The sequence below is a fragment of the Eptatretus burgeri genome, chromosome 7 (genome assembly GCF_056783735.1).
Source record: "Eptatretus burgeri isolate ZD-2024b chromosome 7, Ebu_testis_v1, whole genome shotgun sequence".
NCBI classification, from domain to species: domain Eukaryota; kingdom Metazoa; phylum Chordata; class Myxini; order Myxiniformes; family Myxinidae; genus Eptatretus; species Eptatretus burgeri.
In genome coordinates this window covers 687,645-713,875 of record NC_140967.1, presented here as the reverse complement: position 1 = coordinate 713,875, position 26,231 = coordinate 687,645, and the positions used below count along the sequence as shown (strand labels likewise).

The 26,231-nt window shown below is 45.4% G+C and overlaps 1 protein-coding gene across 7 annotated transcripts in view; it reads left to right on the top strand.

Annotated features, from left to right (window-relative positions):
• Positions 1–26,231, top strand: part of ARMH4 (armadillo like helical domain containing 4) — a 54,106-nt gene that overhangs the window by 5,062 nt on the left and 22,813 nt on the right. For all 7 annotated transcript variants that reach the window (XM_085887191.1, XM_085887189.1, XM_085887188.1 and 4 more), the window contains exons 2-3: positions 6,937–7,062; positions 16,025–16,056. In XM_085887191.1, the coding sequence (XP_085743317.1) occupies positions 6,937–7,062; positions 16,025–16,056 (158 nt within the window). The remainder of the gene's footprint in view (positions 1–6,936; positions 7,063–16,024; positions 16,057–26,231) is intronic.

Genomic DNA, 26,231 nt, shown 5'->3' with positions numbered 1-26,231 from the left:
AATGCTCGAGAATAAAAGTTATGGATTTTAAATGCTTGTGACTTCACTCTTCAGGAGTTTATGAGCATATCACTGTGTACACATTTGGATGGGTAACCATTTTTTTCCTGAAACATCCCTCCATATGGAGTCTTCCCGTACTCCACGATATACAGTGCCGACAGAAAGTCTACACCCCCTTTCAAAATTTTCACCTTTTGTTGCCTTATAACCTGGAATTAAATTGCATTAAATCAGACTTTTCCCACCTTTATTTACACAACGCAACCCACAACTTTCAAGTGAAAAACAAATTGTACAAATTTCAGAAAATTAGTTTAAAATACAAAACTAGAATATCTTGGTGGGTTAAGTGTCCATACCCCTGAGTTAATACTTGGTGGAATTTAGGTCGGGGCTCTGACTGGGCCACTCAAGGACATTTATCTTTTTGTTCCTAAACCACTCCAGTGTAGCTTTGGCTGTGTGCTTCGGGTCGTTGTCATGGTGAAAGGTGAACTTCCGTCCCAATTTCAGCTTTCTTGCAGACAGCATGTTTTCCTCCAGGATTTTTCTGTATTTTGCTCAAATTGGACCATGATTATTGATAATTTTCCCCCTTCAAATTGGACTATGATTAATAATAATTTTCTTTCCATTCAAATTAGACCATGATTAATGTAAATTTTCCCCCTTCAAATTTATATATATATATATATTTTTGTATACCTTGGTCGAGGCTCGTATGAGAGCTAACACACAACTCACAGCAAGGAGGCATGAGACAAGAGGGGTGGGAGTGGAAGGGACAAAACATTGGGGAACAGACACAGGTGAACTGTGGAAGGGAGAGGGATGGGGATGGGATGGGGAACATGGCGAGGGGAAGATGGACATTACAGGGACTTTCAGGAAGGAAAGCAGGAGAATTGAAGGAAGTGGGCTTGGGTGGATTATCGGGGGTAGAAAAGATCGAGGATTTGGATGGGGGAAGATAAGAGGTGGTGGTGAACAGCTGTTTTGAAAGCCTGGAGGGAAGAATGGGAAAGAATAGAGTGAGGAAGTTTATTCCAAAGGCGGGAAAAAAGAGGAATGAAAGAGTGAAGATGAGCATTGATTCGTGATTTTGGTAGTTTTACCAGAAGGGGGTTGTTGGCGGACCTTGAGCGCCCTGTGGAAATGTGGTTGGGACAAATCGCAGAGAGAGCAGGGGGGCAAGGCTGGAGAGGAGTCGGTAGAAGACAGAAAGACCACCGACCAACCTGCGGTGATTGAGTGAGAGGCCCAAAGACTCAGCTTCATTGCGGGAGATGCCAATGATCTTAAAAGCCCTGGTTTCGACAGCGTGAAGTCGAGAAAGGTGGGAGGCAGGAGCACCAGCCCAGAGTGGAGAGCAGTACTCCATCAGGCTACGGACAAAAGCTTTGTAAGTGGTCAGGAGCTCAAGAGGGCCGAGGAAGGACTTTGCACGACGGAGGATTCCCAGTCGGCGACTGGCTTTTGAGGCAAGGTTGGAAATGTGACTTTCCCAGGAAAGGTCATGGCAGATAGTGAGACCCAGAAGCTTGAAAGAAAAGACTTCTTCCAGAGGATTGTTGAGAAAGTGGATGGGGGTTTTGTAAACGGTCCTTTCGAAGAGACATAGTGAGAGTGTGAGATTTGTCTGGATTGAAAGACATGTTCCACGTGTTGGACCAGTTTGTGATTTTATCCAGATCTGCAGTGAGCGAAGAAGCTGCTGCTTGCCGGTCTGAGGGATGACAGATGGTACGGCAGAGGGTGGAGTCATCGGCAAAGAGAAATAGAGGATTTTCCAGAGAGTCCGAGAGATCATTGATGAAAACCAGAAAAAGAACAGGGCCCAGAACGCTACCTTGAGGAACTCCAGCCTGCACAGGAAGAGGGGATGAAAGAACTCCATTTAGGGCCACACGTTGACTGCGACAGGAGAGGAAGTCTGCGAGCCATGAGTGGAGATGGCCTTGAATACCATGGGAAGAGAGTTTGGTGAGTAGGGCAGGGTGCCAGACTGTGTCAAAAGCACGTGATATGTCCAGGGATATGGCTCGGATTTCCTGTCTGGCATTGAGGACCTCCATCCATTGATGGGAGAGCAGTAGCAGCATATCCAGGGTAGAGTGACCTGGTCTGAAACCAAATTGATGATTGGAAATCAAGCCATTGGAGAAGAGGAAGGATTTGATGTCTGAAGCGATGATGGATTCCATAACCTTGCTGATGATTGGGAGAAGGCTGATTGGTCTATAGTTACAGGGATCTGTTTTTGCACCTTTTTATGCAGGGCAGTGATGTTAGCAGATTTCCAAGCAGATGGCAGATGACCTTGGGAAAATGAGAGGGTGAATATAACAGAGAGAGGGTGAGCAAGAGCAGAAGAGCAGGCTTTGAGGACACGTGGGCTGATGCCGTCTGGACCGTGATTGACCATGATTGACCAAATTGATTGACCAAATTGGACCATGATTGATAATAATTTTCTTTCTCTTCCAATGAGACTGTGATGAATAAGAATTTTATTTCTCTTCAAATTAGACCGTGATTAATGATAATTTCCCCCTTCAAATTGGACTAGGATTAATAATAATTTTCTTTCTCTTCCAATTAGACCATGATTAACAATAATTTTCCTTCCCTTAAAATTAGACCATGATTAATAATAATAATTTTCTTTCCCTTCAAATAAGACTGTTATTAATGATAATTTTTCCCTTCAAATTACACCGTTATTAATGATAATTTTTCCCTTCAAATAAGACCGTTATTAATGATAATTTTCTTTCCCTTCCAATTAGACCGTGATTCATAATAATTTTCTTTCCCTTCCAATTAGACCTTGATTAATGATAATTTTTCCCTTCCAATTATACTGTGATTAACAATAATTTTTCCATTCCAATTAGACCGTGATTAATAATAATTTTCTTTCCCTTCCAATTAGACCGTGATTAATAATAATTTTCTTTCCCTTCCAATTAAACCGTGATTAATGATAATTTTCCCCCTTCAAATTGGACCGTGATTAATGATAATTTTCTTTCTCTTCAAATTAAACCGTGATTAATGATAATTTTCCCCCTTCAAATTGGACCACGATTAATAATAATTTTATTTCTCTTCTGATGAGGCCATGATTAATAATAAAAAAATTTCCCTTCAAATTGGACCATGATTCATCATAATTTTCTTTCTCTTCCAATTAGACCATGATTAATAATAATTTTTAGATCCTCGTGGAGGATCTCTAAATCTTACTCACGTTGTTGTTGTTGTTCATCTTCTTCTTGTGGACTTTTTTGTTTCACAGCCTACAGTTTTCATCGAAACTTCCTGAAACTTGGCATATACGTACATGTAAAAATACCCGACGCAGACAGTAACCATCTCCGATTTTGAAAATTCCTCCTAGAAAAAAAAGTTATGACGTCATATCATCGCCGCTAATGGAAATCGCCTATACCATTATCTCCGAAACGAGGCAAGCTGTTTGAATTTTGTTTGCGGGAATCAAGCCAGGCATTCGCACAGATAATTTATCGTAAACCTGATACATCACAATGACGTCATATTCGTTTTTATGACGTCATCAATAAGAGGACGAGGATCTTCGCTCATTTGAGCTTGTTTTCCCTTCAAATTAGACCGTGATTTATGATAATGTTCTCCCTTCACATTGGACCGTGATTAATGATAATTTTCTTTCCCTTCCAATTAAACAGTGATTAATAATAATTTTCTTTCCCTTCCAATTAGACAGTGATAAATAATAATTTTCTTTCCCTTCCAATTAGACAGTGATTAATAATAATTTTATTTCCCTTCCATTTAGACAGTGATTAATAATAATTTTCTTTCCCTTCCAATTAGACAGTGATAAATAATAATTTTATTTCCCTTCCATTTAGACAGTGATTAATAATAATTTTCTTTCCCTTCCAATTAGACAGTGATTAATAATAATTTTATTTCCCTTCCATTTAGACAGTGATTAATAATAATTTTCTTTCCCTTCCAATTAGACAGTGATTAATAATTTTTCCCTTCCAATTAAACCGTGATTAATAATAATATTCTTTCCATTCAAATTAGACCGTGATTAATGATAATTTTCCCCCTTCAAATTAGTCCATGATTATTAATAATTTTATTTCTCCTTCAGTTAGACCATGATTAATGATAATTTTTTTTTGTTTGTGGAAGGGCTTTGGGAGGAGGTAAGTGTGACGGAATAGGAATGGAAGGAAGGGCATTTTCCTTCAATCATTCAAAAAGCTGCGCAATTGTTCGTGCCTTTATTTAATTTCCACATATGCGATAAGCTCGAGAATCCATTAGTCTGAGATGAATGGTGGAATTGATCCGAGCAGCAGTTCTGACTGCTAAAAAAAAAAAAATTGATTTCATTTGTCCAATTTGCACATTCTTTGACACCCCTTCATTTTCTCGATCTCCGTAGAGTTGTTTGGCGGTGGAGTTTGGTTTGGTTTGGGAGTACGACAGCATGAGTGGAGGGAGGGAAGGCAGTGAGAGGCAAAGAAAGGGAAGGCAGTCAGAGGGGAGGGAAAAGCAGCATGAGGAGAGGGGAAGGCAACATGAGAGGAGGGGAAGGCAGCGTGAGGGGAGGGGAAGGCAGCGTGAGGGGAGGGGAAGGCAGCGTGAGAGGAGGGGAAGGCAGCGTGAGGGGAGGGGAAGGCAGCGTGAGAGGAGGGGAAGGCAGCGCGCCAGGAGGGGAAGGCAGCGTGAGGGGAGGGGAAGGCAGCGTGAGGGGAGGGGAAGGCAGCGTGAGGGGAGGGGAAGGCAGCATGAAGGGAGGGAAGGCAGCATGAAGGGAGGGAAGGCAGCATGAGAGGAGGGGAAGGCAGCATGAGGGGAGGGGAAGGCAGCTTGAGGGAAGGGGAAGGCAGCGTGAGGGGAAGGGAAGGCAGCGTGGGAAGGCAGTGTAAGGGGTGGATAGGCAGCATACCAGTGCATTACCACGGTGATAAAAACATGTCCAAACAGCAACTTTTTCTGGTAATGAATTGCGGAATTGATCCTCGCAGCAGTTCCAATTGCTTAAAAAGACAAGCTTTCATTTGTCCAATTCACATATCTTTGACCCCCCTTCCTCTCCTTGACATCTGGAGAGCCGACACACTGCAATAACAATACGGGGCCAACACAGGCGAGTGGCCTCTGAACTTTGTTGAAGTCGATCGATATACAGTATTCAGTAAGAGTGCGAGTGTTGTAGAGCACTCGCCAAGTGGCTTAAGCACTTAAGGAAGCACTCGTTGAGGAGGAATGGCGGAGGAGCTCCTTGTGAGCCAATGGCCATCCGTATCTAGTGCCCAACTGTGTCTGCGGACGTCCTACTACAGTTGGGTTACCCTTTTTAGGAGGTTGGTGGCAGGATTTGCACTCCAGCCACCATAAAACCCTTCATTCCACAAAACACAAGAAAACCGAAAAGAAAATTGAAAACCCACTCCGTGGGAGTACGTCCTGTACAGCTGCCCTCCACAGGGCAGCTCACCAGATGACGGGATTGGGGTAAAGCCTTCAAGACCCCCACTTTTTGAAGATAGGAGGAAAACCACGGGGTAACCTTCCTGGGTGAGATTGCGGTGGTGTATCTCAAAAGGTTATGGATGGATTCCGACAAGATTTGCTGGACATGTTGGGTGTGTGACTCAGAGGAAATGATTAGATTTTGGTGAAGATCTGAATATGAGAATTTTAAAAGTAATTCTTCACCATTGAGAATTCTGGCCAAAAACGACATGTAGCATGATATCTCAAAAATTTATGGACGGATTCAGACAAAACTTGGTGGATGAGTTGGTTAGGTGACGAGAACAAGCTGATTAAATTTTATTTCAGGTCTGAATCCAGATGCGGCCCATCAGTGGGATACAAAACGTGAACTGATCAGCTTGGCGGAGGTGTGCTCTCTCCAGAGTGCCCTTCCAGTTTGAAGTGTTATTGTGCATGTGCACACCAATTTTTATCATCATTGCTAAATCAACACCTGATCCAGAGCAGGAAACATGGTTTTCAGTCATCTTACGGATCGACAGCAATGGTGAGATGCTGATTTTCTGACAAAATGGACACTTTCACTTTGGTTAATGTTCTGCAATCAATAAGTTAATAAAAAAGATTAAAAAAAAATAAAATCAAGAAACCTATGTTGGCCTTGAGGTGCAATGAAACTTCAATTTATGAAAATCAGCACCAGGACTGTTGGCATTTGCAAGATGATACTTTCTGACCTCCTAAGGATGGACAGACACTTGTTGCGAGCCCTCGGGAGTGACCTAATGTTGCCCTCAGAGGGGTTAGATCTCCATGTTGAGAAAGTAAGCTGCTTGACAACGACCGTGAACCACCTCTTCACGGGATTCAGTGCATCAGGGCCGAGATGATGGAGAGGATTGCCGTAGACAGGATGGAATATACCAGAGAGAGAGAGAGAGAGAGGCGGGGGGGGGGGGTGCTTTATGAACGTATTCCCAGGCCTATTCAATATCAGATGCTGTGGAGATGGTAATTCAATAATGTGGTACTGAGGTTGTAATGACCAGAGAGATATGGGCTTTGATGAGGACTTGGTGAGGAACCAAAAGGAGTAAAATGTACTTCGGTTGTGACTTATTTTCCAAGCAATATGTCAATGATCCCAAGTTCACAAGCACCGTTTGTCTCTCGGGGGAATGAAAGGTAAGTGCAGGTAAGTGTGGCATTACTTGGACCATGCGTTGTGTGCTCTGCCATGTAAAGTCGATGACATGAGCAACGACTGCTCTCTTTCGGCTTGAAGGATCATTGTGACACCGTGCGGACGGTAACTCCACCTGCTTGTGATGCTTCCTTTGTGCGACCATTCCTGAAGAGTAAGTGCTACGTGTCGCCGTTTGGGCACCACTTTATCCCGCCATGATGATTTTCTCTACCCAGGTGCTTCTCTCAGTTGGGTGACCACCGAACCATCTGCCGCTACAGTGACTGTTCACAGAGAGCGTATTGCGGGGCTCGTTGAGGTTCCTTACCACCTGAAGGACAACAAAAGTCGAGGGTTTATCGGTAAGTCTTGTTTGCTCAATTTTTCAATTTCGGATCATGGGTCTCCTGGAGGGGGTGTGGGATGGGGGGTAATGGAAGGAGGGTACCACCTGAAACTTCGAATCCCTACTCGTCCCTCATTTACCAACTGGTTGCTCTGAAACCCCATACAGCCCTTCTCTCCAACCTCACGACACAAGACATAACGTTCAGCCCATCCGGAGATACTTATTGATGGATGAAAAGCTGTTTTTTAACGAAGAAACTTTGGCTCATGAAGAAGAAAATAAGAAAAGGAACCAGCTCCACAAATTAACAGAGGAGTTTTTTTTATTTATTTCGAATGCAGCCTGTGGCTGCTGTTTGCATCATTTTCTGGAAGTGCAGCGATATACTAGACAGAGTAGTGGCAGAATGGAATCGGGCGCAGGAGGGAGAGGGACAGAAAAGAGAGATATGAGAAAGCAGCAGCAGCACTGTTGAAGGACCAGAGGGAGGGACAATAGACAAAAGACACAGTGAGTGTGTTTCATCGATGAAAAAATATGGGGGTAAAAGGAATTGAGGTTATTATTATCTTGGATGCCGTCTGTGGCTGCTGGTTGCATCATTGCTGGGAGTGAGGCTGTGCCGCTGATACAGTGTCTGTCTCCAGTCAGATGGTACTCATTTTGTCGACCTCAAAAGGCTGACAATGTGGATTCAACCCACCTGATGTGATGTAACAGTGCGACACAGACTCAAACTCAAGTCCCTGAGATCTTAAGGCAGCCACCTCAACCATCAAGCCAACACCTTGGAATTGAAGTGAGAATTCAGCATATAAATGTGGACGAAGGTGACCAGGTGTGGGATTGTGGAAGAATTTGTGTGAGCTGAGTATGGTGGGGTGGACAGAGAGATGAGAGGGGAATAGAACTGAGGCCAGAAATGAGGTGGCAGAAGACACTCCACCAACCTGCATGTGGCACACAAGAAGCAAACTTTGGGACTTTGCGTCCTTACAAAAGATGTCAATAACCTCGAGAGCGTCCCACTCAATCACCTACTCTGGATGACGAGCAGCCGTACCAGCACACAGAGGGAACCATTTTCAATGATATCTCGGATGAAAGTGTAATAAGCTGTAATGACCTCTGAGTGGTTCACAATACCGAAGCGTTAGCAAGCTTGAGAACTCACTTTTGAAATGTCTTCCCAAGAGACAGGAAGGAAAATATTGTGAGTCAAATGGGCTCCAGGGACTGCTTGTCTAAAGATATTGGTGAGAGAAGTGAACTGTGGGGTTTGAATGAAGAACCAGTCCTGCTGGTGAAGGTTATAGTGACCATCTTGTGCTCTTATTCTGTCCCTTCACAATAATCAGTTTTCAAATCCCACAATGGATGAAATCAACAGCATGTTGTTGGAGGTATGCTGACCACCATGGGAAGCGAGGAGGAAATGACGTTTCAGGCGATAACCCTTCATGCTTTTGGTCCAGTGAAGAGGTGATGCCCATTATTGCCGGGATGACCACCAGTATGACAAACACTTTCACAAGCTGGAAAAGGAGTGAGGAGGATGGAGAACACGATCGGGACAATGCAGTTCTGAGGAGTGTTGTGCCAATGCCATTGGGTCCAGTTGCAGAAGTGGTGTTAAGGTTGATGAGGCACCTCTGAACCTTCGTGGCAGATGCTCACAAAATACAAAGAACAATCTGTGATTAGAAAAAGGGTGAGTAGGGGAACTGAGGGAATGGAGACCTTGGGCTTGTCAGTGAAAATGGTATCAATGAAGACATTTATCACACAGACTGGGGACATGTATCACATGCAGAATGGGGACATTTATCACACACACACACACACACACACACACACACACACACACACACACACACACACACACACACACACACACACACACACACACACACACACACACACACACACACACACACACTGGGGACATGTATCTAACAGCATAGATAGAACGATACATAGATTGATACAAAGATAGATAGATAGATATACATAGATCGATATAAAGATAGATAGATAGATATACATAGATCGATACAAAGATAGATAGATAGATATACATAGATCGATACAAAGATAGATAGATAGATAGATAGATATACATAGATCGATACAAAGATAGATAGATAGATAGATATACATAGATCGATACAAAGATAGATAGATAGATATACATAGATCGATACAAAGATAGATAGATAGATATACATAGATCGATACAAAGATAGATAGATAGATATACATAGATCGATACAAAGATAGATAGATAGATATACATATATCGATACAAAGATAGATAGATAGATAGATATACATAGATCGATACAAAGATAGATAGATAGATAGATATACATATATCGATACAAAGATAGATAGATAGATAGATATACATAGATCGATACAAAGATAGATAGATAGATAGATATACATAGATCGATACAAAGATAGATAGATAGATAGATATACATAGATCGATACAAAGATAGATAGATAGATAGATATACATAGATCGATACAAAGATAGATAGATAGATAGATATACATAGATCGATACAAAGATAGATAGATAGATAGATATACATAGATCGATACAAAGATAGATAGATAGATAGATATACATAGATCGATACAAAGATAGATAGATAGATAGATATACATAGATCGATACAAAGATAGATAGATAGATAGATATACATAGATCGATACAAAGATAGATAGATAGATAGATATACATAGATCGATACAAAGATAGATAGATAGATAGATATACATAGATCGATACAAAGATAGATAGATAGATAGATATACATAGATCGATACAAAGATAGATAGATAGATAGATATACATAGATCGATACAAAGATAGATAGATAGATATACATAGATCGATACAAAGATAGATAGATAGATATACATAGATCGATACAAAGATAGATAGATAGATATACATAGATCGATACAAAGATAGATAGATAGATATACATAGATCGATACAAAGATAGATAGATAGATATACATAGATCGATACAAAGATAGATAGATAGATATACATAGATCGATACAAAGATAGATAGATAGATATACATAGATCGATACAAAGATAGATAGATAGATATACATAGATCGATACAAAGATAGATAGATAGATATACATAGATCGATACAAAGATATATATATATATATATATATATATATATATATATATATATATATAAACATATATATATATATATATATATATATATATATATATATATATATATATATATATATATATATATATATATATATATATATATATACACACATAGATAGATAGATGAGCCTGGTGTTGGCGCAGTGGTTCGGGCAGCAGCTTGGGATCCAAAAGGTCCTGAGTTCAAGACCCGTTGGGCCACTGAATTAATACACCAGGGGGTTGACTCAGCCTGCCATCCTTCCGAGGTCGGCAAAGTGAGTACCAGTGTACTGGGCCGGTGTATACCCCGGTTAAAATAGGTGTACCATATCCCTGTGTCGTAAGAGGCGACCATGGTTGCGTCAAGAAGGGCATCCGGCGTAAAACATGTGCCAAATCACTATGCGGATCATACGGATGATCCGCTGTGGCGACCCCGAAAGGGAGCAGCTGAAAGAAGAAGAAGAAGAAGAAGACATAGATAGATAGATAGATAAACATCGATAGATAGATATACATAGTAAGATACAAAGATAGATCGATAGATACATAGATATACAGAATGATAGATACATAGATATACAGAATGATAGATGCATAGATAGAAACATAAATAGAAACATAGGCAGATACAGTAGATATCCGTTGTAAATGCCAGTTATTTACAAATCACTTGCTTTTAATATTTACTACGAAGAGCAAGCCTGGTGTTGGTTTTACGGTTAAGGTGGCTGGCTTGAGATCTTAGGGTCTTGAGGTTGAGCCCCTGTTGGCCAATGAATTAACATCAGGTGGGGTTGACCCAGCCTCTCATCCTTCCGAGGTTGGTGAAATGAGTACCAGTGTACTGTACTGGTAATAGAGGGCACAGCTGCGTCCTCAGAAAACGATGCAACCACCTGCACACGATAGATAACTCGGTACTACTCTACTATTTCAATGGCCTCAATTACTACCTCACGACTACGACTACTACTACTACTACTTCGAAGGTCTCAATTATTCCCACCTTTTTGTGGGGTTAACTGGGGAATGTTTTTGGGGGAAGTCTTTCACGAATCGGCTGGCCAATTCTGACGACTGAGTGAAGGTGGCAGGAATTAATAACTTATTCAGGCTCAGGTTGCTGGTGATAACTCCTTCCTGCTCCCTCTCTCCCCTCCCCATGCCATTGCTTTGACATCTTGAGCATAAAAAAGGAACTCTTCCCCAGTTTGGGAATGCAATCCTTTGCTGCCGGTAAAGATAAGAAAACCTTTTGAAAATGTTTCGCTCTTGTTGTCTGGAAGTCTCTTTCCCTTTATCTTCACTTGCACGCTCCTGGTGAAACAGGCTTGTGCAAGTGGCTGCGGTTCCTTAGTTCTGCTGTAAGAACCGTCGACATGGGATTGCTTACCAAGTCCAGAATATACAACAATTGGACTTTGTGGACCAATTGTGATTGGGAATGCAAATTTCGCACACAAGGGATTCAATGTTCAAATATTTTGGGGAAGACAATCTGAATTGCACAAAAAGTATAACATTTAATATTTATTTGTGTATAACATACATTTTATAACTGTAGACAATAGGAAATGATCATTCAGTTGAAAATGATGTCCAATCGGTTGCGGTAAACTGTATTTAAAGGTGATTGGGGTGAAAATGAAAAGTCATCAGAAGTTTTTTTATTTTTATTTTCATGAAAGATGTTTCATGGTAGAGGAATGAAAAAAAAACACAGAACAACATCGGTAAAGGCATGTCCGAGAAATGGTTGAGGACGAGTTCGAGACCGGGTTGTTTTATTTTACAACTAAAACGGCCGCCAGTCTACTCGTCGGCCATCTTTGATGAGATTGCAAAATAAAATGAGGTGTACATGCACGCCATCGTGTACTGTGCTTGTGCCAAGTTTGAACAAAACTCTCCTCTGGACCAGATGTGTGATGGCAGTCTCTGATTGACGGAGCTCACTCAAGCTGACAGGTGGTACCCTTCCAGCCTTGACTTGTGTTGACTTCTGATCGTCTGTCTGGACTGTTGTTTGATTATTAAGAACTGCCATCTTCTCAAATGTAGGACTTGCTTCTTCACCCTCAGCATGAGAGCCACAAAGCGCTTCAGGCGGTGCCAGCTCAAAAAGTAGGTCAATATTCTGACAATGATGATTGATGGTTGCCGCTTCACTGCAGTGCTCAGTCTTCTCTCTCTTGACTTAAAGTATCGCCAGCTGGAACCCCGTGGAGATTTGGCTGTTGTTGCCACTCGCTTTCTGGCTGCCAGAGGAAGTTCGGTCCAACCGTCCACCTCTTCGCCTCCAGGAAAGCATGCACAGGTATGCCTCTCAAAACATCATCTGCTGGGTTATGACAAGTGCCAATGTGCCTCCACTGTTCCAGCCGGGATAATTTGTGGATGATGGCTAGCTGATTAGCCACAAATGTGTGGAAGTGAGCTGTTTCATTGGTGATCAAGCCGAGAACACACATACTACCAGTCAAGAAGATGACCTCATCAATCGAAATTTCTATTTCCCGCCGAATCATTTCATTCACACACATTGATACTGTCGTGGCAGTCAGCTCCAGTCATGGGATGGTCACTTGCTTGAGGGGAGCTACTCTTGATTTACATAGAATCAGGGCACAGTGGATCCGTCCTGCATTCACCAGTCTTAGGTAGGAAGCTTTGTCATGGCCACTCTCACAAGCATCAGATAAGTGGTGAAGCTGGTGAGTCACGACTCTCTCAAGGTCTGCAGTCTTCAAACATCTCACAATGGAGTATTCTGCCAATCTCAGCAGACCTACCAACCAACACCGCCATTTACCCAGTAGGTCTGAGGGAATGCTGTCATCCCAGTCATATTTCCGTCGGCACAGCTCTTGCACAATGCTCTTCCCTGGCAGAATGAATAGTGTAACAAACCGGAGTGGATCGTAAATGGAGCGAGTTATGGAAAGAATTCCACGACTGGCTGGCTTGTCACTGAGGATCACTCCAAATCCAACAGTGTCGGACTCTATGCTCCAATATACCCCTAATCACTGCTCACCTTCACTCTTTCATTCCTCTTTTTCCCCACCTCTGGAACAAACTCCCACACTCTTTTCAATCCCACTCTTCCCTCCAGGTCTTCAAAACAGCTGTTCACCACCATCTCTTATCTTCCCCCATCCAAATCCACAATCTTTTCTACCCTCATTAATCCATCCCAAAACCAGTTTCTTCAAATTCCATGCTTTCCTTCCTGAAAGTCCCTGTAGTGTCCATCTTGTTTACCCCGTGTACCCCTCCCCAAACCTCTCCCTTCCACAGATCTCCTCATCTTTCTGTTCTCCACCGTTTTGTCCTTCCCTGTCCCACTCCTCGTCTCCTGCATCCTTTGTTATACGTTCTGTGTGTTAGCTCTTATATGAGCCTCGACAATGTATCATAGGAATGCTCCAGAGGAAAATTGTCCGAGTTGAGATTGAGGTCTTTGACTTCTGGCTCGTTCCAAAACCAGAATGGATGCGAGTACGTCGCAGCTGTTGCTCATCCACTTCGTTCAGGGGAAGCCTCCCTTGGCACAGAGATCAACGAGAGCCTGAGCCAAGACAATGGCCTTGGACTCACTTGCAACAGACTTCAGGACAGTCATCCATGTAGAAACACCCTTTCACAGAATGCAGTGTATGACCTCTTCCTCAAAGTTCTCCATCTTGTTATCAGCAGGTTTTGGAGCGCATACACAGTTTGCTGGAGATGAAGTCACCCGAAATGGATAAACGCTCATGCGATGGTCTGCAGGGTCTTGATCTAGAGAATCACTCAGCCCCAGAGGAAATACAACATATCACAGTCTTCAACAGGGACACACACCTGATGGAATATAGCCTCTATGTCCGTCATCAGGACCACAGATTCCTGCCGGAATCGAATCAGCACTATCACCGAACTCTCAAGTCCAGCCCCCTGTTGAAGCTGGTCGTTTAATGACACGCTGGCGAATTGAGCCAAGCAGTCAAAAACGACTCATTTAATTTTTTATTTTTTCAGCTGGTAGACACCGTGGTGAGGCAGACACTAAACTTTGCCATCATCACGGTCAACTTCGTTGATGGGTATCTTGTGGGCACAATCATGATCAATCACAAAGGCCAAGTAGTGCTCACGGAATGTTGTGTTTCCCTTCAGCTTCCTGCACAATTTCTCTGACCTTTGCATGGCTTGAACGTTTGTTGTTTGGGAATCACGCGCTGACTCTCCGAGGGGAAGGCCAATTTCATAATGGCCATCTTTCAGTTGAACCATGCTGTCTCCTGCTTTCATAAAGCGGATGTCAGAATATATGAACATACAGAATATTCAGTCATATCCACCAGTGGTGTGTTCATCAAAATCTCCGTTAAACTATTTAGCAAGTGCTGGTTGAGCTGGCTGATGGTGATGTGATTCACGCAGAGGTTCTTGTCCAATTCAACGGTGTTCCTGGCAAGGAGGGGACCGTTAATTGCCCATCGCAGAAGGGTCCATTCCCTTGACTGTTCACTACGTCCCAAGGTTACAGGTGTGCCAGGAGGAGTGGCGTTGTCAGCATCACCCAACATGGAGGTAACTGCTTTGTCGTCCGTACCTTGAAGGATCTTTGAATGATATGGGTATTCATGATCTTTCAATGATGCTCACGATACCCCACCTAAAACTTCGCTAATCACCCCAGGACGATATTCAATGACATGATGCTTTAAAAGATCACCGACGAAACAGATGTCACATCTTTCATTTGCGCCTTTATTCGTCGACCTTTCTTCCACGCAGAATCACTGCAACACACAAAATACACCAATAAGTTCTACATGCAAGACACACAGGCGATCATGGCTTACGGCGATGCATGTTTCAATCGATATCGGGATACGAGACCATCTGGTCGTGATTCACATACTGACAATGCATAAAACTTCATAATAATGCTCTGAAAATACGAACACACTCGCGAAAATAACGAGCATATCCCAATAAACATCATCCTGGCATCAGGAGAGAGTCGCAGGCCACACCGATCAATCGATAATCAGTTATCTGATGGGAATAAAAAGGTTACCATCACACGAAATACGAGTACATGGACTTACAAGATGGCCACCGCTTTAGGGTGTCTCTCCTGCGCTTGAGGAAAGCCTCCATCATGCTGCTGTCTCTTCCTGAAACCAGTTTGGAGATCTCTTGGCCGCCATGCTGCTTTCGGACGCCTCTTGCTATCTCCAATCTGACTGGTTTCCTGGCAGAGCAATGGCTCCCAACGATTTCCTCACCCTCAAGGAAATCCTTCCTCAGGAATCACAGTGTGCCTGAAGAGGAATCTTTCCTGAAGGATGAGGGAATCTCATGCAACTGGTCCCCAATCCGATCCACCTTCCTCCTGATGACTCCAATGCACAGTTTGAGTTTCCATTTGATTTGAATTTATTTTTTTTAAAAATTCATCTCTACAAAGAGGACGTCCTGGGTCACGTGTCTGCTCAAAGAGGGAGGTTCTATTCAAGCTGGGGGGTGGTGTATCTAGCGCTCACCACCCCCGACCCCAATAACTCTCCGCAGGGATGTATCAAAGTGAGGAGTCTTGTTTCACGGTCACAGATGCCAGCAGTTATAAAGTGGCACATCAGGTTAGTATAATAATAATAATAATTACTATTATTATTATTTTCACTGAGTACAATTCGAAGTTGATCGTGGAGTAAGGTGTGGAGGGATTGCACGGGAGACAGGACACATTTTAACCTGTTGTGAAATCTTGTTTTACAGTAAAAACGTGGGTTCACCAGTTTCGTAACAAGGTGAGTAGTTTACACCACGTGTGCACACTTACCTTATTTACACCACGACTCCCTCAAATAAAGAGGGAAAGAGGGAGGAGTCGGGACAGAAAAAGGAGGGAAATAGGGAGGGTGGGGTGATGTGAGGAGGCTGGAGCGATGTGAGGAGAATGGAGCGATGTGAGGAGGGTGGAGCGATGTGAGGAGGGTGGAGTGATGTGAAGAGACTGGAGCGATGTGAGGAGGGTGGAGCGATGTGAGGAGGATGGAGCGATGTGAGGAGGGTGGAGCGATGTGAGGAGAATGGAGTGATGTGTGGAGGGTGGAGCGATGTGAAGAGACTGGAGCGATGTGAAGAGACTGGAGCGATGTGAAGAGACTGGAGCGATGTGAAGAGACTGGAGCGATGTGAAGAGACTGGAGCGATGTGAAGAGACTGGAGCGATGTGAAGAGACTGGAGCGATGTGAAGAGACAGGAGCGATGTGAAGAGACTGGAGTGATGTGAGGAGGATGGAGCGATGTGAGGAGGGTGGAGCGATGTGAAGAGACTGGAGTGATGTGAGGAGGATGGAGCGATGTGAGGAAGGTGGAGCGATGTGAAGAGACTGGAGTGATGTGAAGAGACTGGAGCGATGTGAGGAGGGTGGAGCGATGTGAGGAGGATGGAGCGATGTGAGGAGGGTGGAGCGATGTGAGGAGGGTGGAGCGATGTGAGGAGAATGGAGTGATGTGAGGAGGGTGGAGCGATGTGAAGAGACTGGAGCGATGTGAAGAGACTGGAGCGATGTGAAGAGACTGGAGCGATGTGAAGAGACTGGAGCGATGTGAGGAGACTGGAGCGATGTGAGGAGACTGGAGCGATGTGAAGAGACTGGAGCGATGTGAAGAGACTGGAGCGATGTGAAGAGACTGGAGCGATGTGAAGAGACTGGAGCGATGTGAAGAGACAGGAGCGATGTGAGGAGGGTGGAGCGATGTGAAGAGACTGGAGTGATGTGAGGAGGATGGAGCGATGTGAGGAGGGTGGAGCGATGTGAAGAGACTGGAGTGATGTGAGGAGGATGGAGCGATGTGAGGAAGGTGGAGCGATGTGAAGAGACTGGAGTGATGTGAAGAGACTGGATCGATGTGAGGAGGGTGGAGCGATGTGAGGAGGATGGAGCGATGTGAGGAGGGTGGAGCGATGTGAGGAGGGTGGAGCGATGTGAGGAGAATGGAGTGATGTGAGGAGGGTGGAGCGATGTGAAGAGACTGGAGCGATGTGAAGAGACTGGAGCGATGTGAAGAGACTGGAGCGATGTGAGGAGACTGGAGCGATGTGAGGAGACTGGAGCGATGTGAAGAGACTGGAGCGATGTGAAGAGACTGGAGCGATGTGAAGAGACTGGAGCGAAGTGAAGAGACTGGAGCGATGTGAAGAGACTGGAGCGATGTGAGGAGGGTGGAGCGATGTGAAGAGACTGGAGTGATGTGAGGAGGATGGAGCGATGTGAAGAGACTGGAGCGATGTGAAGAGACTGGAGTGATGTGAGGAGACTGGAGCGATGTGAGGAGACTGGAGCGATGTGAAGAGACTGGAGTGATGTGAAGAGACTGGAGCGATGTGAGGAGACTGGAGCGATGTGAGGAGACTGGAGCGATGTGAGGAGACTGGAGCGATGTGAGGAGACTGGAGCGATGTGAAGAGGCTGGAGCGATGTGAAGAGACTGGAGCGATGTGAAGAGACTGGAGCGATGTGAGGAGACTGGAGCGATGTGAGGAGACTGGAGCGATGTGAGGAGACTGGAGCGATGTGAGGAGACTGGAGCGATGTGAGGAGACTGGAGCGATGTGAGGAGACTGGAGCGATGTGAGGAGACTGGAGCGATGTGAAGAGGCTGGAGTGATGTGAAGAGGCTGGAGTGATGTGAAGAGGCTGGAGTGATGTGAAGAGGCTGGAGTGATGTGAAGAGGCTGGAGTGATGTGAGGAGACTGGAGTGATGTGAAGAGGCTGGAGCGATGTGAAGAGGCTGGAGCGATGTGAGGAGGCTGGAGCGATGTGAAGAGACTGGAGCGATGTGAAGAGACTGGAGCGATGTGAAGAGACTGGAGCGATGTGAAGAGACTGGAGCGATGTGAAGAGACTGGAGCGATGTGAGGAGACTGGAGCGATGTGAGGAGACTGGAGCGATGTGAGGAGACTGGAGCGATGTGAGGAGACTGGAGCGATGTGAGGAGGGTGGAGCGATGTGAAGAGACTGGAGCGATGTGAAGAGACTGGAGCGATGTGAAGAGACTGGAGCGATGTGAGGAGACTGGAGCGATGTGAGGAGACTGGAGCGATGTGAGGAGACTGGAGCGATGTGAGGAGACTGGAGTGATGTGAAGAGGCTGGAGTGATGTGAAGAGGCTGGAGTGATGTGAAGAGGCTGGAGTGATGTGAGGAGACTGGAGCGATGTGAAGAGGCTGGAGCGATGTGAAGAGACTGGAGCGATGTGAAGAGACTGGAGCGATGTGAAGAGGCTGGAGCGATGTGAAGAGACTGGAGCGATGTGAGGAGACTGGAGCGATGTGAGGAGACTGGAGCGATGTGAGGAGACTGGAGCGATGTGAGGAGGGTGGAGCGATGTGAAGAGACTGGAGCGATGTGAAGAGACTGGAGCGATGTGAAGAGACTGGAGCGATGTGAGGAGACTGGAGCGATGTGAGGAGACTGGAGCGATGTGAGGAGACTGGAGCGATGTGAGGAGACTGGAGCGATGTGAGGAGACTGGAGTGATGTGAAGAGGCTGGAGTGATGTGAAGAGGCTGGAGTGATGTGAAGAGGCTGGAGTGATGTGAGGAGACTGGAGCGATGTGAAGAGGCTGGAGCGATGTGAAGAGACTGGAGCGATGTGAAGAGACTGGAGCGATGTGAAGAGGCTGGAGTGATGTGAAGAGGCTGGAGTGATGTGAAGAGGCTGGAGTGATGTGAAGAGACTGGAGCGATGTGAAGAGGCTGGAGCGATGTGAAGAGGCTGATGTTGTAATGTGGTGTCATTCCCCCCTTGTTCAGTTTTTTTATTTTTTAAAGATTTCCTCCCTCGATGTTTTTCCATTTTTCTTGTTTCTACAATTTTTTTTAACTAATAAAATGCTATAAATTTTATCCATTTTGTTATTAAATTTGGTTGAGGGTGCATTCCACCCTGTACCCCCTTAATCCTGGCTTTTGTCTCGGTCCACGATGTGAATTCCCACCACTGAACTGAAAATAAATGGAATCCTCATTGCCATTCACAACACAGACCCAGTGCAGCTACCGGACGCCATCTTGGTTAGCACTCAAATGTTGGGTGAAGGTGATTCCCGTGATTCGTTTACATGTAATATTGAAGGAAAAACGATCTGTTCATTCACCTTTCAAGCGATAGTTTTCAAGATTAAACTTTATCTGAATAATCAAAATAAAGAACAATTACTGCACCGTCGTCCCAAGAAGGAAGCCAGATGTAACAATGCATGTCTGCACGCACGCACGCACAGACACAAACACACGCACACACACGCGCTCAGACACAGACACAGACACAGACACAAACAGTACTGGGACTTACAAAATCTTCTCTATTTGATGTAAAAATACGATAGCACGTTCCTTTTCATCATCACGTTTGAGAACAGATATTGTGTATTTGGGAGGGTGAAGAACTCGGGGCGTTTTCAGGAGGTTTAAGAAGATCAAGTCTTCCCGTTTATTTCACAATTGTTGTTTTTTTGGTCAAAATTGAAAACATGAATTTACTTGACGTTTATTTATGACGTCACAAAATGTTGAAATATAACCAACTTTATGTGAACTAATACACAAGTCGTTGAACAGAGTGAGCAACCGAGATAATGTGTATGTCTGCCGCAGGTAGGGTGATCAATCAGTGTGTGTGTGTGTGTGTGTGTGTGTGTGTGTGTGTGTGTGTGTGTGTGTGTGTGTGTGTGTGTGTGTGTGTGTGTGTGTGTGTGTGTGTGTGTGCCGTCCCTCAGATGGATGTTAAACTGGATGCTCCAATGCACACTCGCCTCTAAAGCCGCTGTCACACCTTGACGATTTTGCCAGCGCATGCCAACGTATGAAAAAATTGTCTAAAACGCTGGCACACGTCGAATACGTTATGGGTAAGTTTTGTATACGTTAAGAGTACGCTGGCATACATCGTAGTACGCTGGCATACGTCGTCGTACGCCGAGCTCGTCGACAAATTTTAACATGCTCAAAATTTTTTGATGTATGCCAGCGTATGACGCACACATTCCGCATACGCTGGCCATAAGTTGTAGGCACGTTACGCGATCGTTCACACACGTCGACACACGTTACTTGCAAGCTACTCATAAGTCGAGGTAATGTTTGTCATACCCAAAACTTATTTATAACCTATGAGTAATGTGTTGAAGGCACGTTACGCGATCGTCGACACACGTCGACACACGTTACTTGTAAGTTACTCATAAGTCGAAACACGTCGAGGTAATGTTTTGCGTCAGTGTTCCAGACTCCATGGTTTTTTATTTTTATTTTTTCTTCGGTATGACGGTGATGTTGACACTTCGATTTCTAGTGCGGTTATAATACAATATAATTGATAGGCTGCCGCTCAACGATTTAAATCATAACCGCACTAGAAATCGAAGTGTCAACATCACCGTCATACCGAAGAAAAAGAAAAACAAAACAAAAAAAAAAAACATGGAGTCTGGAACACTGACTGGTTCCTCCTGTGTGAAGCCCATTTTTAGATACCAATTCCCCTAAACGCTGCCAATACGCCATTATACGGTTGCTATCAGTTAGTAATACATTCAGTAAGTTCTGTGGTCGTGCAGAAGACGTCAAATACATCTACATACGTCAATATGCGTTGGAGATACGTCACACATAGGTTCAAAGCACGTTACTCAAAGGTTAAAAATTAAGTTTCGGGTATGTTAAACATTACCTCGACATGTTTCGACTTATGAGTAACTTACAAGTAACGTGTGTCCGACGTGTGTCAACGATCGCGGAGCGTGCAAAGAACTTATGCCAGCGTATGCGGAACTTGTGAGCCATGCGTCGAGTACGTCGTAAAATTTTCAGCATGCTTGAAATTTCACGATGTACTCGACGTACCACGGAATATGACAGCGTACTTCCTCGTTTTTCAGCGTGCTCCTAACGTATACACAACTTACCCATACTGTATTCGACGTGTGCCAGCGTTTTAGACACATTTTTCATCGGTCGGCATATGAATATATGAACAACACGTTATGAATACGACCAAAACTTTTTAAAAACCTCAAAAGTTCAGCGTATGCCAACATTTGACATACATTTTTATACCTTGCCATTGCTGGCTAAAACGTCAAGGTGTGACAGCACCTGTATGGTGGACCGGCAGTGCACCAAATATTTTCCCCAAGACATTCCTTCAGTGCACAGAACAAGACAGAGAGCTATCCCAAGTACCAACACCACAAGCCGGAAGATGGCGGACACACAGGCAACATCAAGTTGCTGCAGCGAAGCAAATGCATCAATCAAGAGGTTACCAACCAGTAGGTCGTCCAGTACAACCCACTCCTACTGCCGGGATTTAATTGCCACATGAACGTAGAACTCTGCAGCAGCATAAACTCCATCAAGTATGTACTCAAGTATGTCACGAAGGGAACAGACCAGGCAGTTTTTGAGCTGCAGCAAACACATCACGACAATGAGCAACTGACCGACCAGCCGAGAGTGGTGGACGAGATCGCCCTGTTCCAAAATGCGAGGTACGTGGGCAGCTGTGAGGAAGCCTGGCGCATTCTGGAGCACCCAACGCATGACCACTTTCCACCAGTGGTTGGCTTGGCAGTGCACCTCCAGAACGGACAAAGACTAATATTCACCGAAGCCAACGCAATGAACATAGCTCAAGGGCCACCCCCAGCCACCACCCTTACTGCCTTCTTTGAACTATGCAACAATGATGTATTCACCAAAACTCTCAAATACGCTGATGTCCCTGAGTACTACACTTGGAACCGAAGCACAAATAAGCGGATACGGCGCAAGAGGGGTGTTCCATTAGACGGAAACGACCCACGAAATGAGATCTGGCGGGCTCCAGCAATCGGCCGTATCTACACAGTCAGTGCAAGGGCAGGAGAATGTTACTTCCTGCGAATGCTCCTCAATGAAGTGACCGGTCCGACATCCTTTGAGAATCTGAGGACAGTCAACAACCACGTCTGCGATACATTCCGAGAGGCCTGCCATATGAGAGGACTTCTAGAGGGTGACCAGCACCTGCGCCTGGCCATGGAGGAGGCCACAGTCACCCATTCTCCAGCCAACATGCGAAGTCTCTTGGCGATCATCCTCACAGCCTGTGTCCCCAGCAACCCAATTGACCTATGGACACAGTTCCGCAATCACCTCTCAGAGGACTTCATCTATCAACACAGGCGCCGCGTGAAGATTGCAGATGCAGACTACAATGAGGACATTTACAACCAAGCCCTCTGCTGTCTCGAAGACAAGGTCACTCTGATGGGTAGCCAACTTCTGCAAGTCTATGGCCTCCCTGCACCACAGCATGACACGAATGAGAGGCTTTCTTGAGAATACCAGAGGGAAGTGAGCTATGATCTAGAAGACATGGCGGCACAGGCAGAAAACCTCCAAACCAATCTTACAGACGATCAGCACACGGTCTACAACATATTCCTCGAGATTATGCAACAGACCGATAACCCTAATAACAGCCACCAAGGCAACATCATGTTCTTGGATGCCCCAGGTGGCACGAGCAAAACGTATCTGATCAATCTCATCCTTGCTAAAGGCCAGCAATGAGTTACTCGACTTATGAGTAACGTACAAGTAACGTGTGTCGAAGTGTGTCAACGATTGCGTAGCGTGCCAACAACTTATGCCAGCATATGCGGAACGTGTGTCATACGTTGAGAAATTTTCAACATGCTGAAAATTTCTCGACGTACTCGGTGTATGACAGAAAACTACGACGTATGCCAGCGTGCTCTTAACGTATACAAAACTTACCCATAATGTATTCTACGTGTGCCAGCTTGGTTCGGGAAATTTTTCATATGTCGGCATACGCTGGCTAAAACGTCAAGGTGTGACAGCGGCTTCACACTTCGATGTCTAGTGCGGTTATGATTTGAATCGTTGAGCCGCAGCCTATTAATAGCCTACGCCATGTGATCGTCGGCGATACGCTGCCGTGCGCTATGCATAAGTTAGACTATCGTTGAGCATAGGTTGTGAACGCTGACAACACGCTCAGCATTCATTTGTATAAGTTATCTATATGTGATTAAAACGTTCTGTGTACGTTACTAATACATTATGCATACGTTCAACACGTTATTATATGCCCAAAACTTAAAAAACATCAACAGTTCAGCGTACGCCAGCGTTTTTCATACATTTTGAGACCTTGCCATACGCTGGCTAAAACGTCAAGGTGTGACAGTCCCTTAAGATCAGGTCCCAAGGCGAGATTGTGCTGGCGACAGCCTCAAGCGCAATAGCCACCACTCTCCTCCAAGGTGGCCGAACAATACACAACACCTTTAAGGTGCCGCTCGATACGCACAGAATGGACCAGCCAACGTGTAAAATCACCCGCAGTTCAGCCATGTCTAAAGTCCTGAAGGACACATCAGCCATTATCGTAGACGAAGCGCCCATGACCCACAAATCGGTATACGAGGAGATTGACCGCACTCTTCAAGATATCACCAGCATCAACAGACCAATGGGTGGCATCCCCACTCTTCTTTGTGGCAACTTCAGGCAAATCCTGCCGGTAGTGAAAAATGGGACAAGGGCAAACATTGTCAACATCACCCTCAAGCAATCTCACCTATGGACCCATGTCAAAATCATGAAGCTCACCACCAACATGAGGGCTCACCTTAGTAACGACACTGCAGCTGCTGACTTTGCACACCTGCTTCTGGACATTGTAGAAGGTCGACTCTCTCTCGCTGCTGAGCCTGACACCATGAACATACCACCTACACTTGGAAAGTGTGCTGTCAGACTGGAAGAACTCAAGGCGGAGGTCTACCAAAACATGGCAGCCAACTACAACAGGCCGTAGTGGTTAGCAGAACGGGCCATCGTCTCTCCACTTAACACCAATGTCAACCACCTCAACACTTGGCTCATGAATGAGTTCCCCAGAGAAGACAAACAGTACAAGTCGGTGGATAGTGCCATGAGCGACGAGGAAGCAGTGACCTACCCTGTGGAGTTCCTCAACTCCCTCGAGCTGACAGGCATGCCCCCGCACCTACTTAAACTGAAGGTCAGCTCCACCATCATGGTACTAAGGTCACTGGAGCCACCGAAAACCACCAATGGTACCTGGTGCACAGTCACAAGACTGCGCGAGAACGTGATCGAGGCAACCATCTCCTGCGGCCCTTACAAAGGCCAAGTTGTCCTCATCCCGAGGATACCACTGATGCCTTTTGATGTTGAAGTGCCATTCCAGTTCTGCAGGCAACAGTTCCCCATTAAGCCTTGCTTTGCCATGACGGTGAACAAGTCACAGGCCAGACTTTCAAGGCCATAGGAGTTGACCTCTCCGCAAGCTGCTTCTCCCATGTAATGTTTTATGTTACCACTGGGACACTGGATACCATTGACCAGGATGTTAGGTCAGGTTTTGTCAGGTCAGGTTCGATCTGTGACCTGCTACAGGTACCATGTAAACCTGTACTAACCTGTTCCATGGTCGGGTTGGCGGCGACTAAACCGTCTCTCCCACCAGGTTTTCTGGTGAGGAGGGTGTTTGGATATGGACACCCAGCAGGATTAAAAACAAAACCTGTCAAAGGGCGGAGGAGCTGCTTGTGAGCCAACGGCCATCCATATCTAGTGCCCAACTGTGTCTGCGGACGTCCTCCTGCAGTTGGGTCACTTCTTATTAGGAGGTTGGTGGCAGGATTTGCACTCCGGCCACCGTAAAACCCTTCATTCCGCAAAACGCAAAAACGCAAAAAAATCTGAAAACCCACTCCGTGGGAGTACCTCCTGTGCAGCTTCCCTTCGCAGGGCAGCTCACCGGATGATGGGATTGGGGCAAAGCCTTCGGGACCCCCAATCTTTGATAGGAGGGAAACCACGGGGTAACATCCCTGGGTCAGATTGCGGGAGAGTGTGTCGGAGTGGTGCTGAGGTGTCGTCCACCAGACGGCGGTCTCCTTGGGTTAACCTGAGGCGGTCCCTTCGGGTGGGTGCCTGGAATGTCCTATCCCTAAGAGAGGATGATCACCTGTCTCTGTTATCATCTGAGCTCAAGCGTTTGGACATCGGGATTGCAGCTCCCTCTGAGGTTCGGAGACCGGATTGCGGTGAGATAATGGTGGGTGGTTACACCTACTATTGGTCTGGTCGCTCTGATGGTTACCATACCCAAGGAGTTGCTGAAGCTGTGTCCAATAAGCTGACCCCAATGATAATTGAGGTAACACCGGTCAATGAGCGTATTATGAGATTAAGGATTCGTCACTCCTTAGGTGTCATTTCCCTGGTCTCTGTTTATGCTCCGACTGAGGTGAGTGATCTCACCGTGAAGGATGCATTCTACGCCACACTCGAGTCTGTGGTTGATCAGTGCCCCAGACGAGATACACTTCTAGTCTTGGGGGATTTCAATGCATCGACTGGAACTGATAGGGACGGTTTGAGGTGTGTGTTGGTCCCCATGGGTCAGGAACTATGAACCAGAATAGCACTAAGTTCCTTGACTTTGCAAGAAGTCATGGACTTAGGGTGGCTGGTTCATGGTTTCAGCGCCCACAAGCTCATCGCTGGACTTGGTATTCCAACGCTGGCGGTGTGGCAAAGGAGATTGACCATGTCCTCATTGACGGTCATTGGAGGATGATCCAGAACTGCAGGGTCTACCGGAGTGCTCAGTTCCTCAATACTGACCACAGGCTTGTTGTAGCAACTCTAAAGCTGCACCTTAAATCCTGGAGAATGGTACCATCCCAGCCGAGGCTGGATGTTGCCAAGCTCAGGGATGAGAGAGTATCTGAGGAGTTTGCGAACAGGCTGAGTGGACACTTGGGGGTCTGGGTGCTTTGGGGGTCCTGAAGAGTTGTGGAGCGCCTTCAAGACCACCGTCCTTGATGTTGCCGGTGGATGCCTTGGAGCTCACCGCAGGG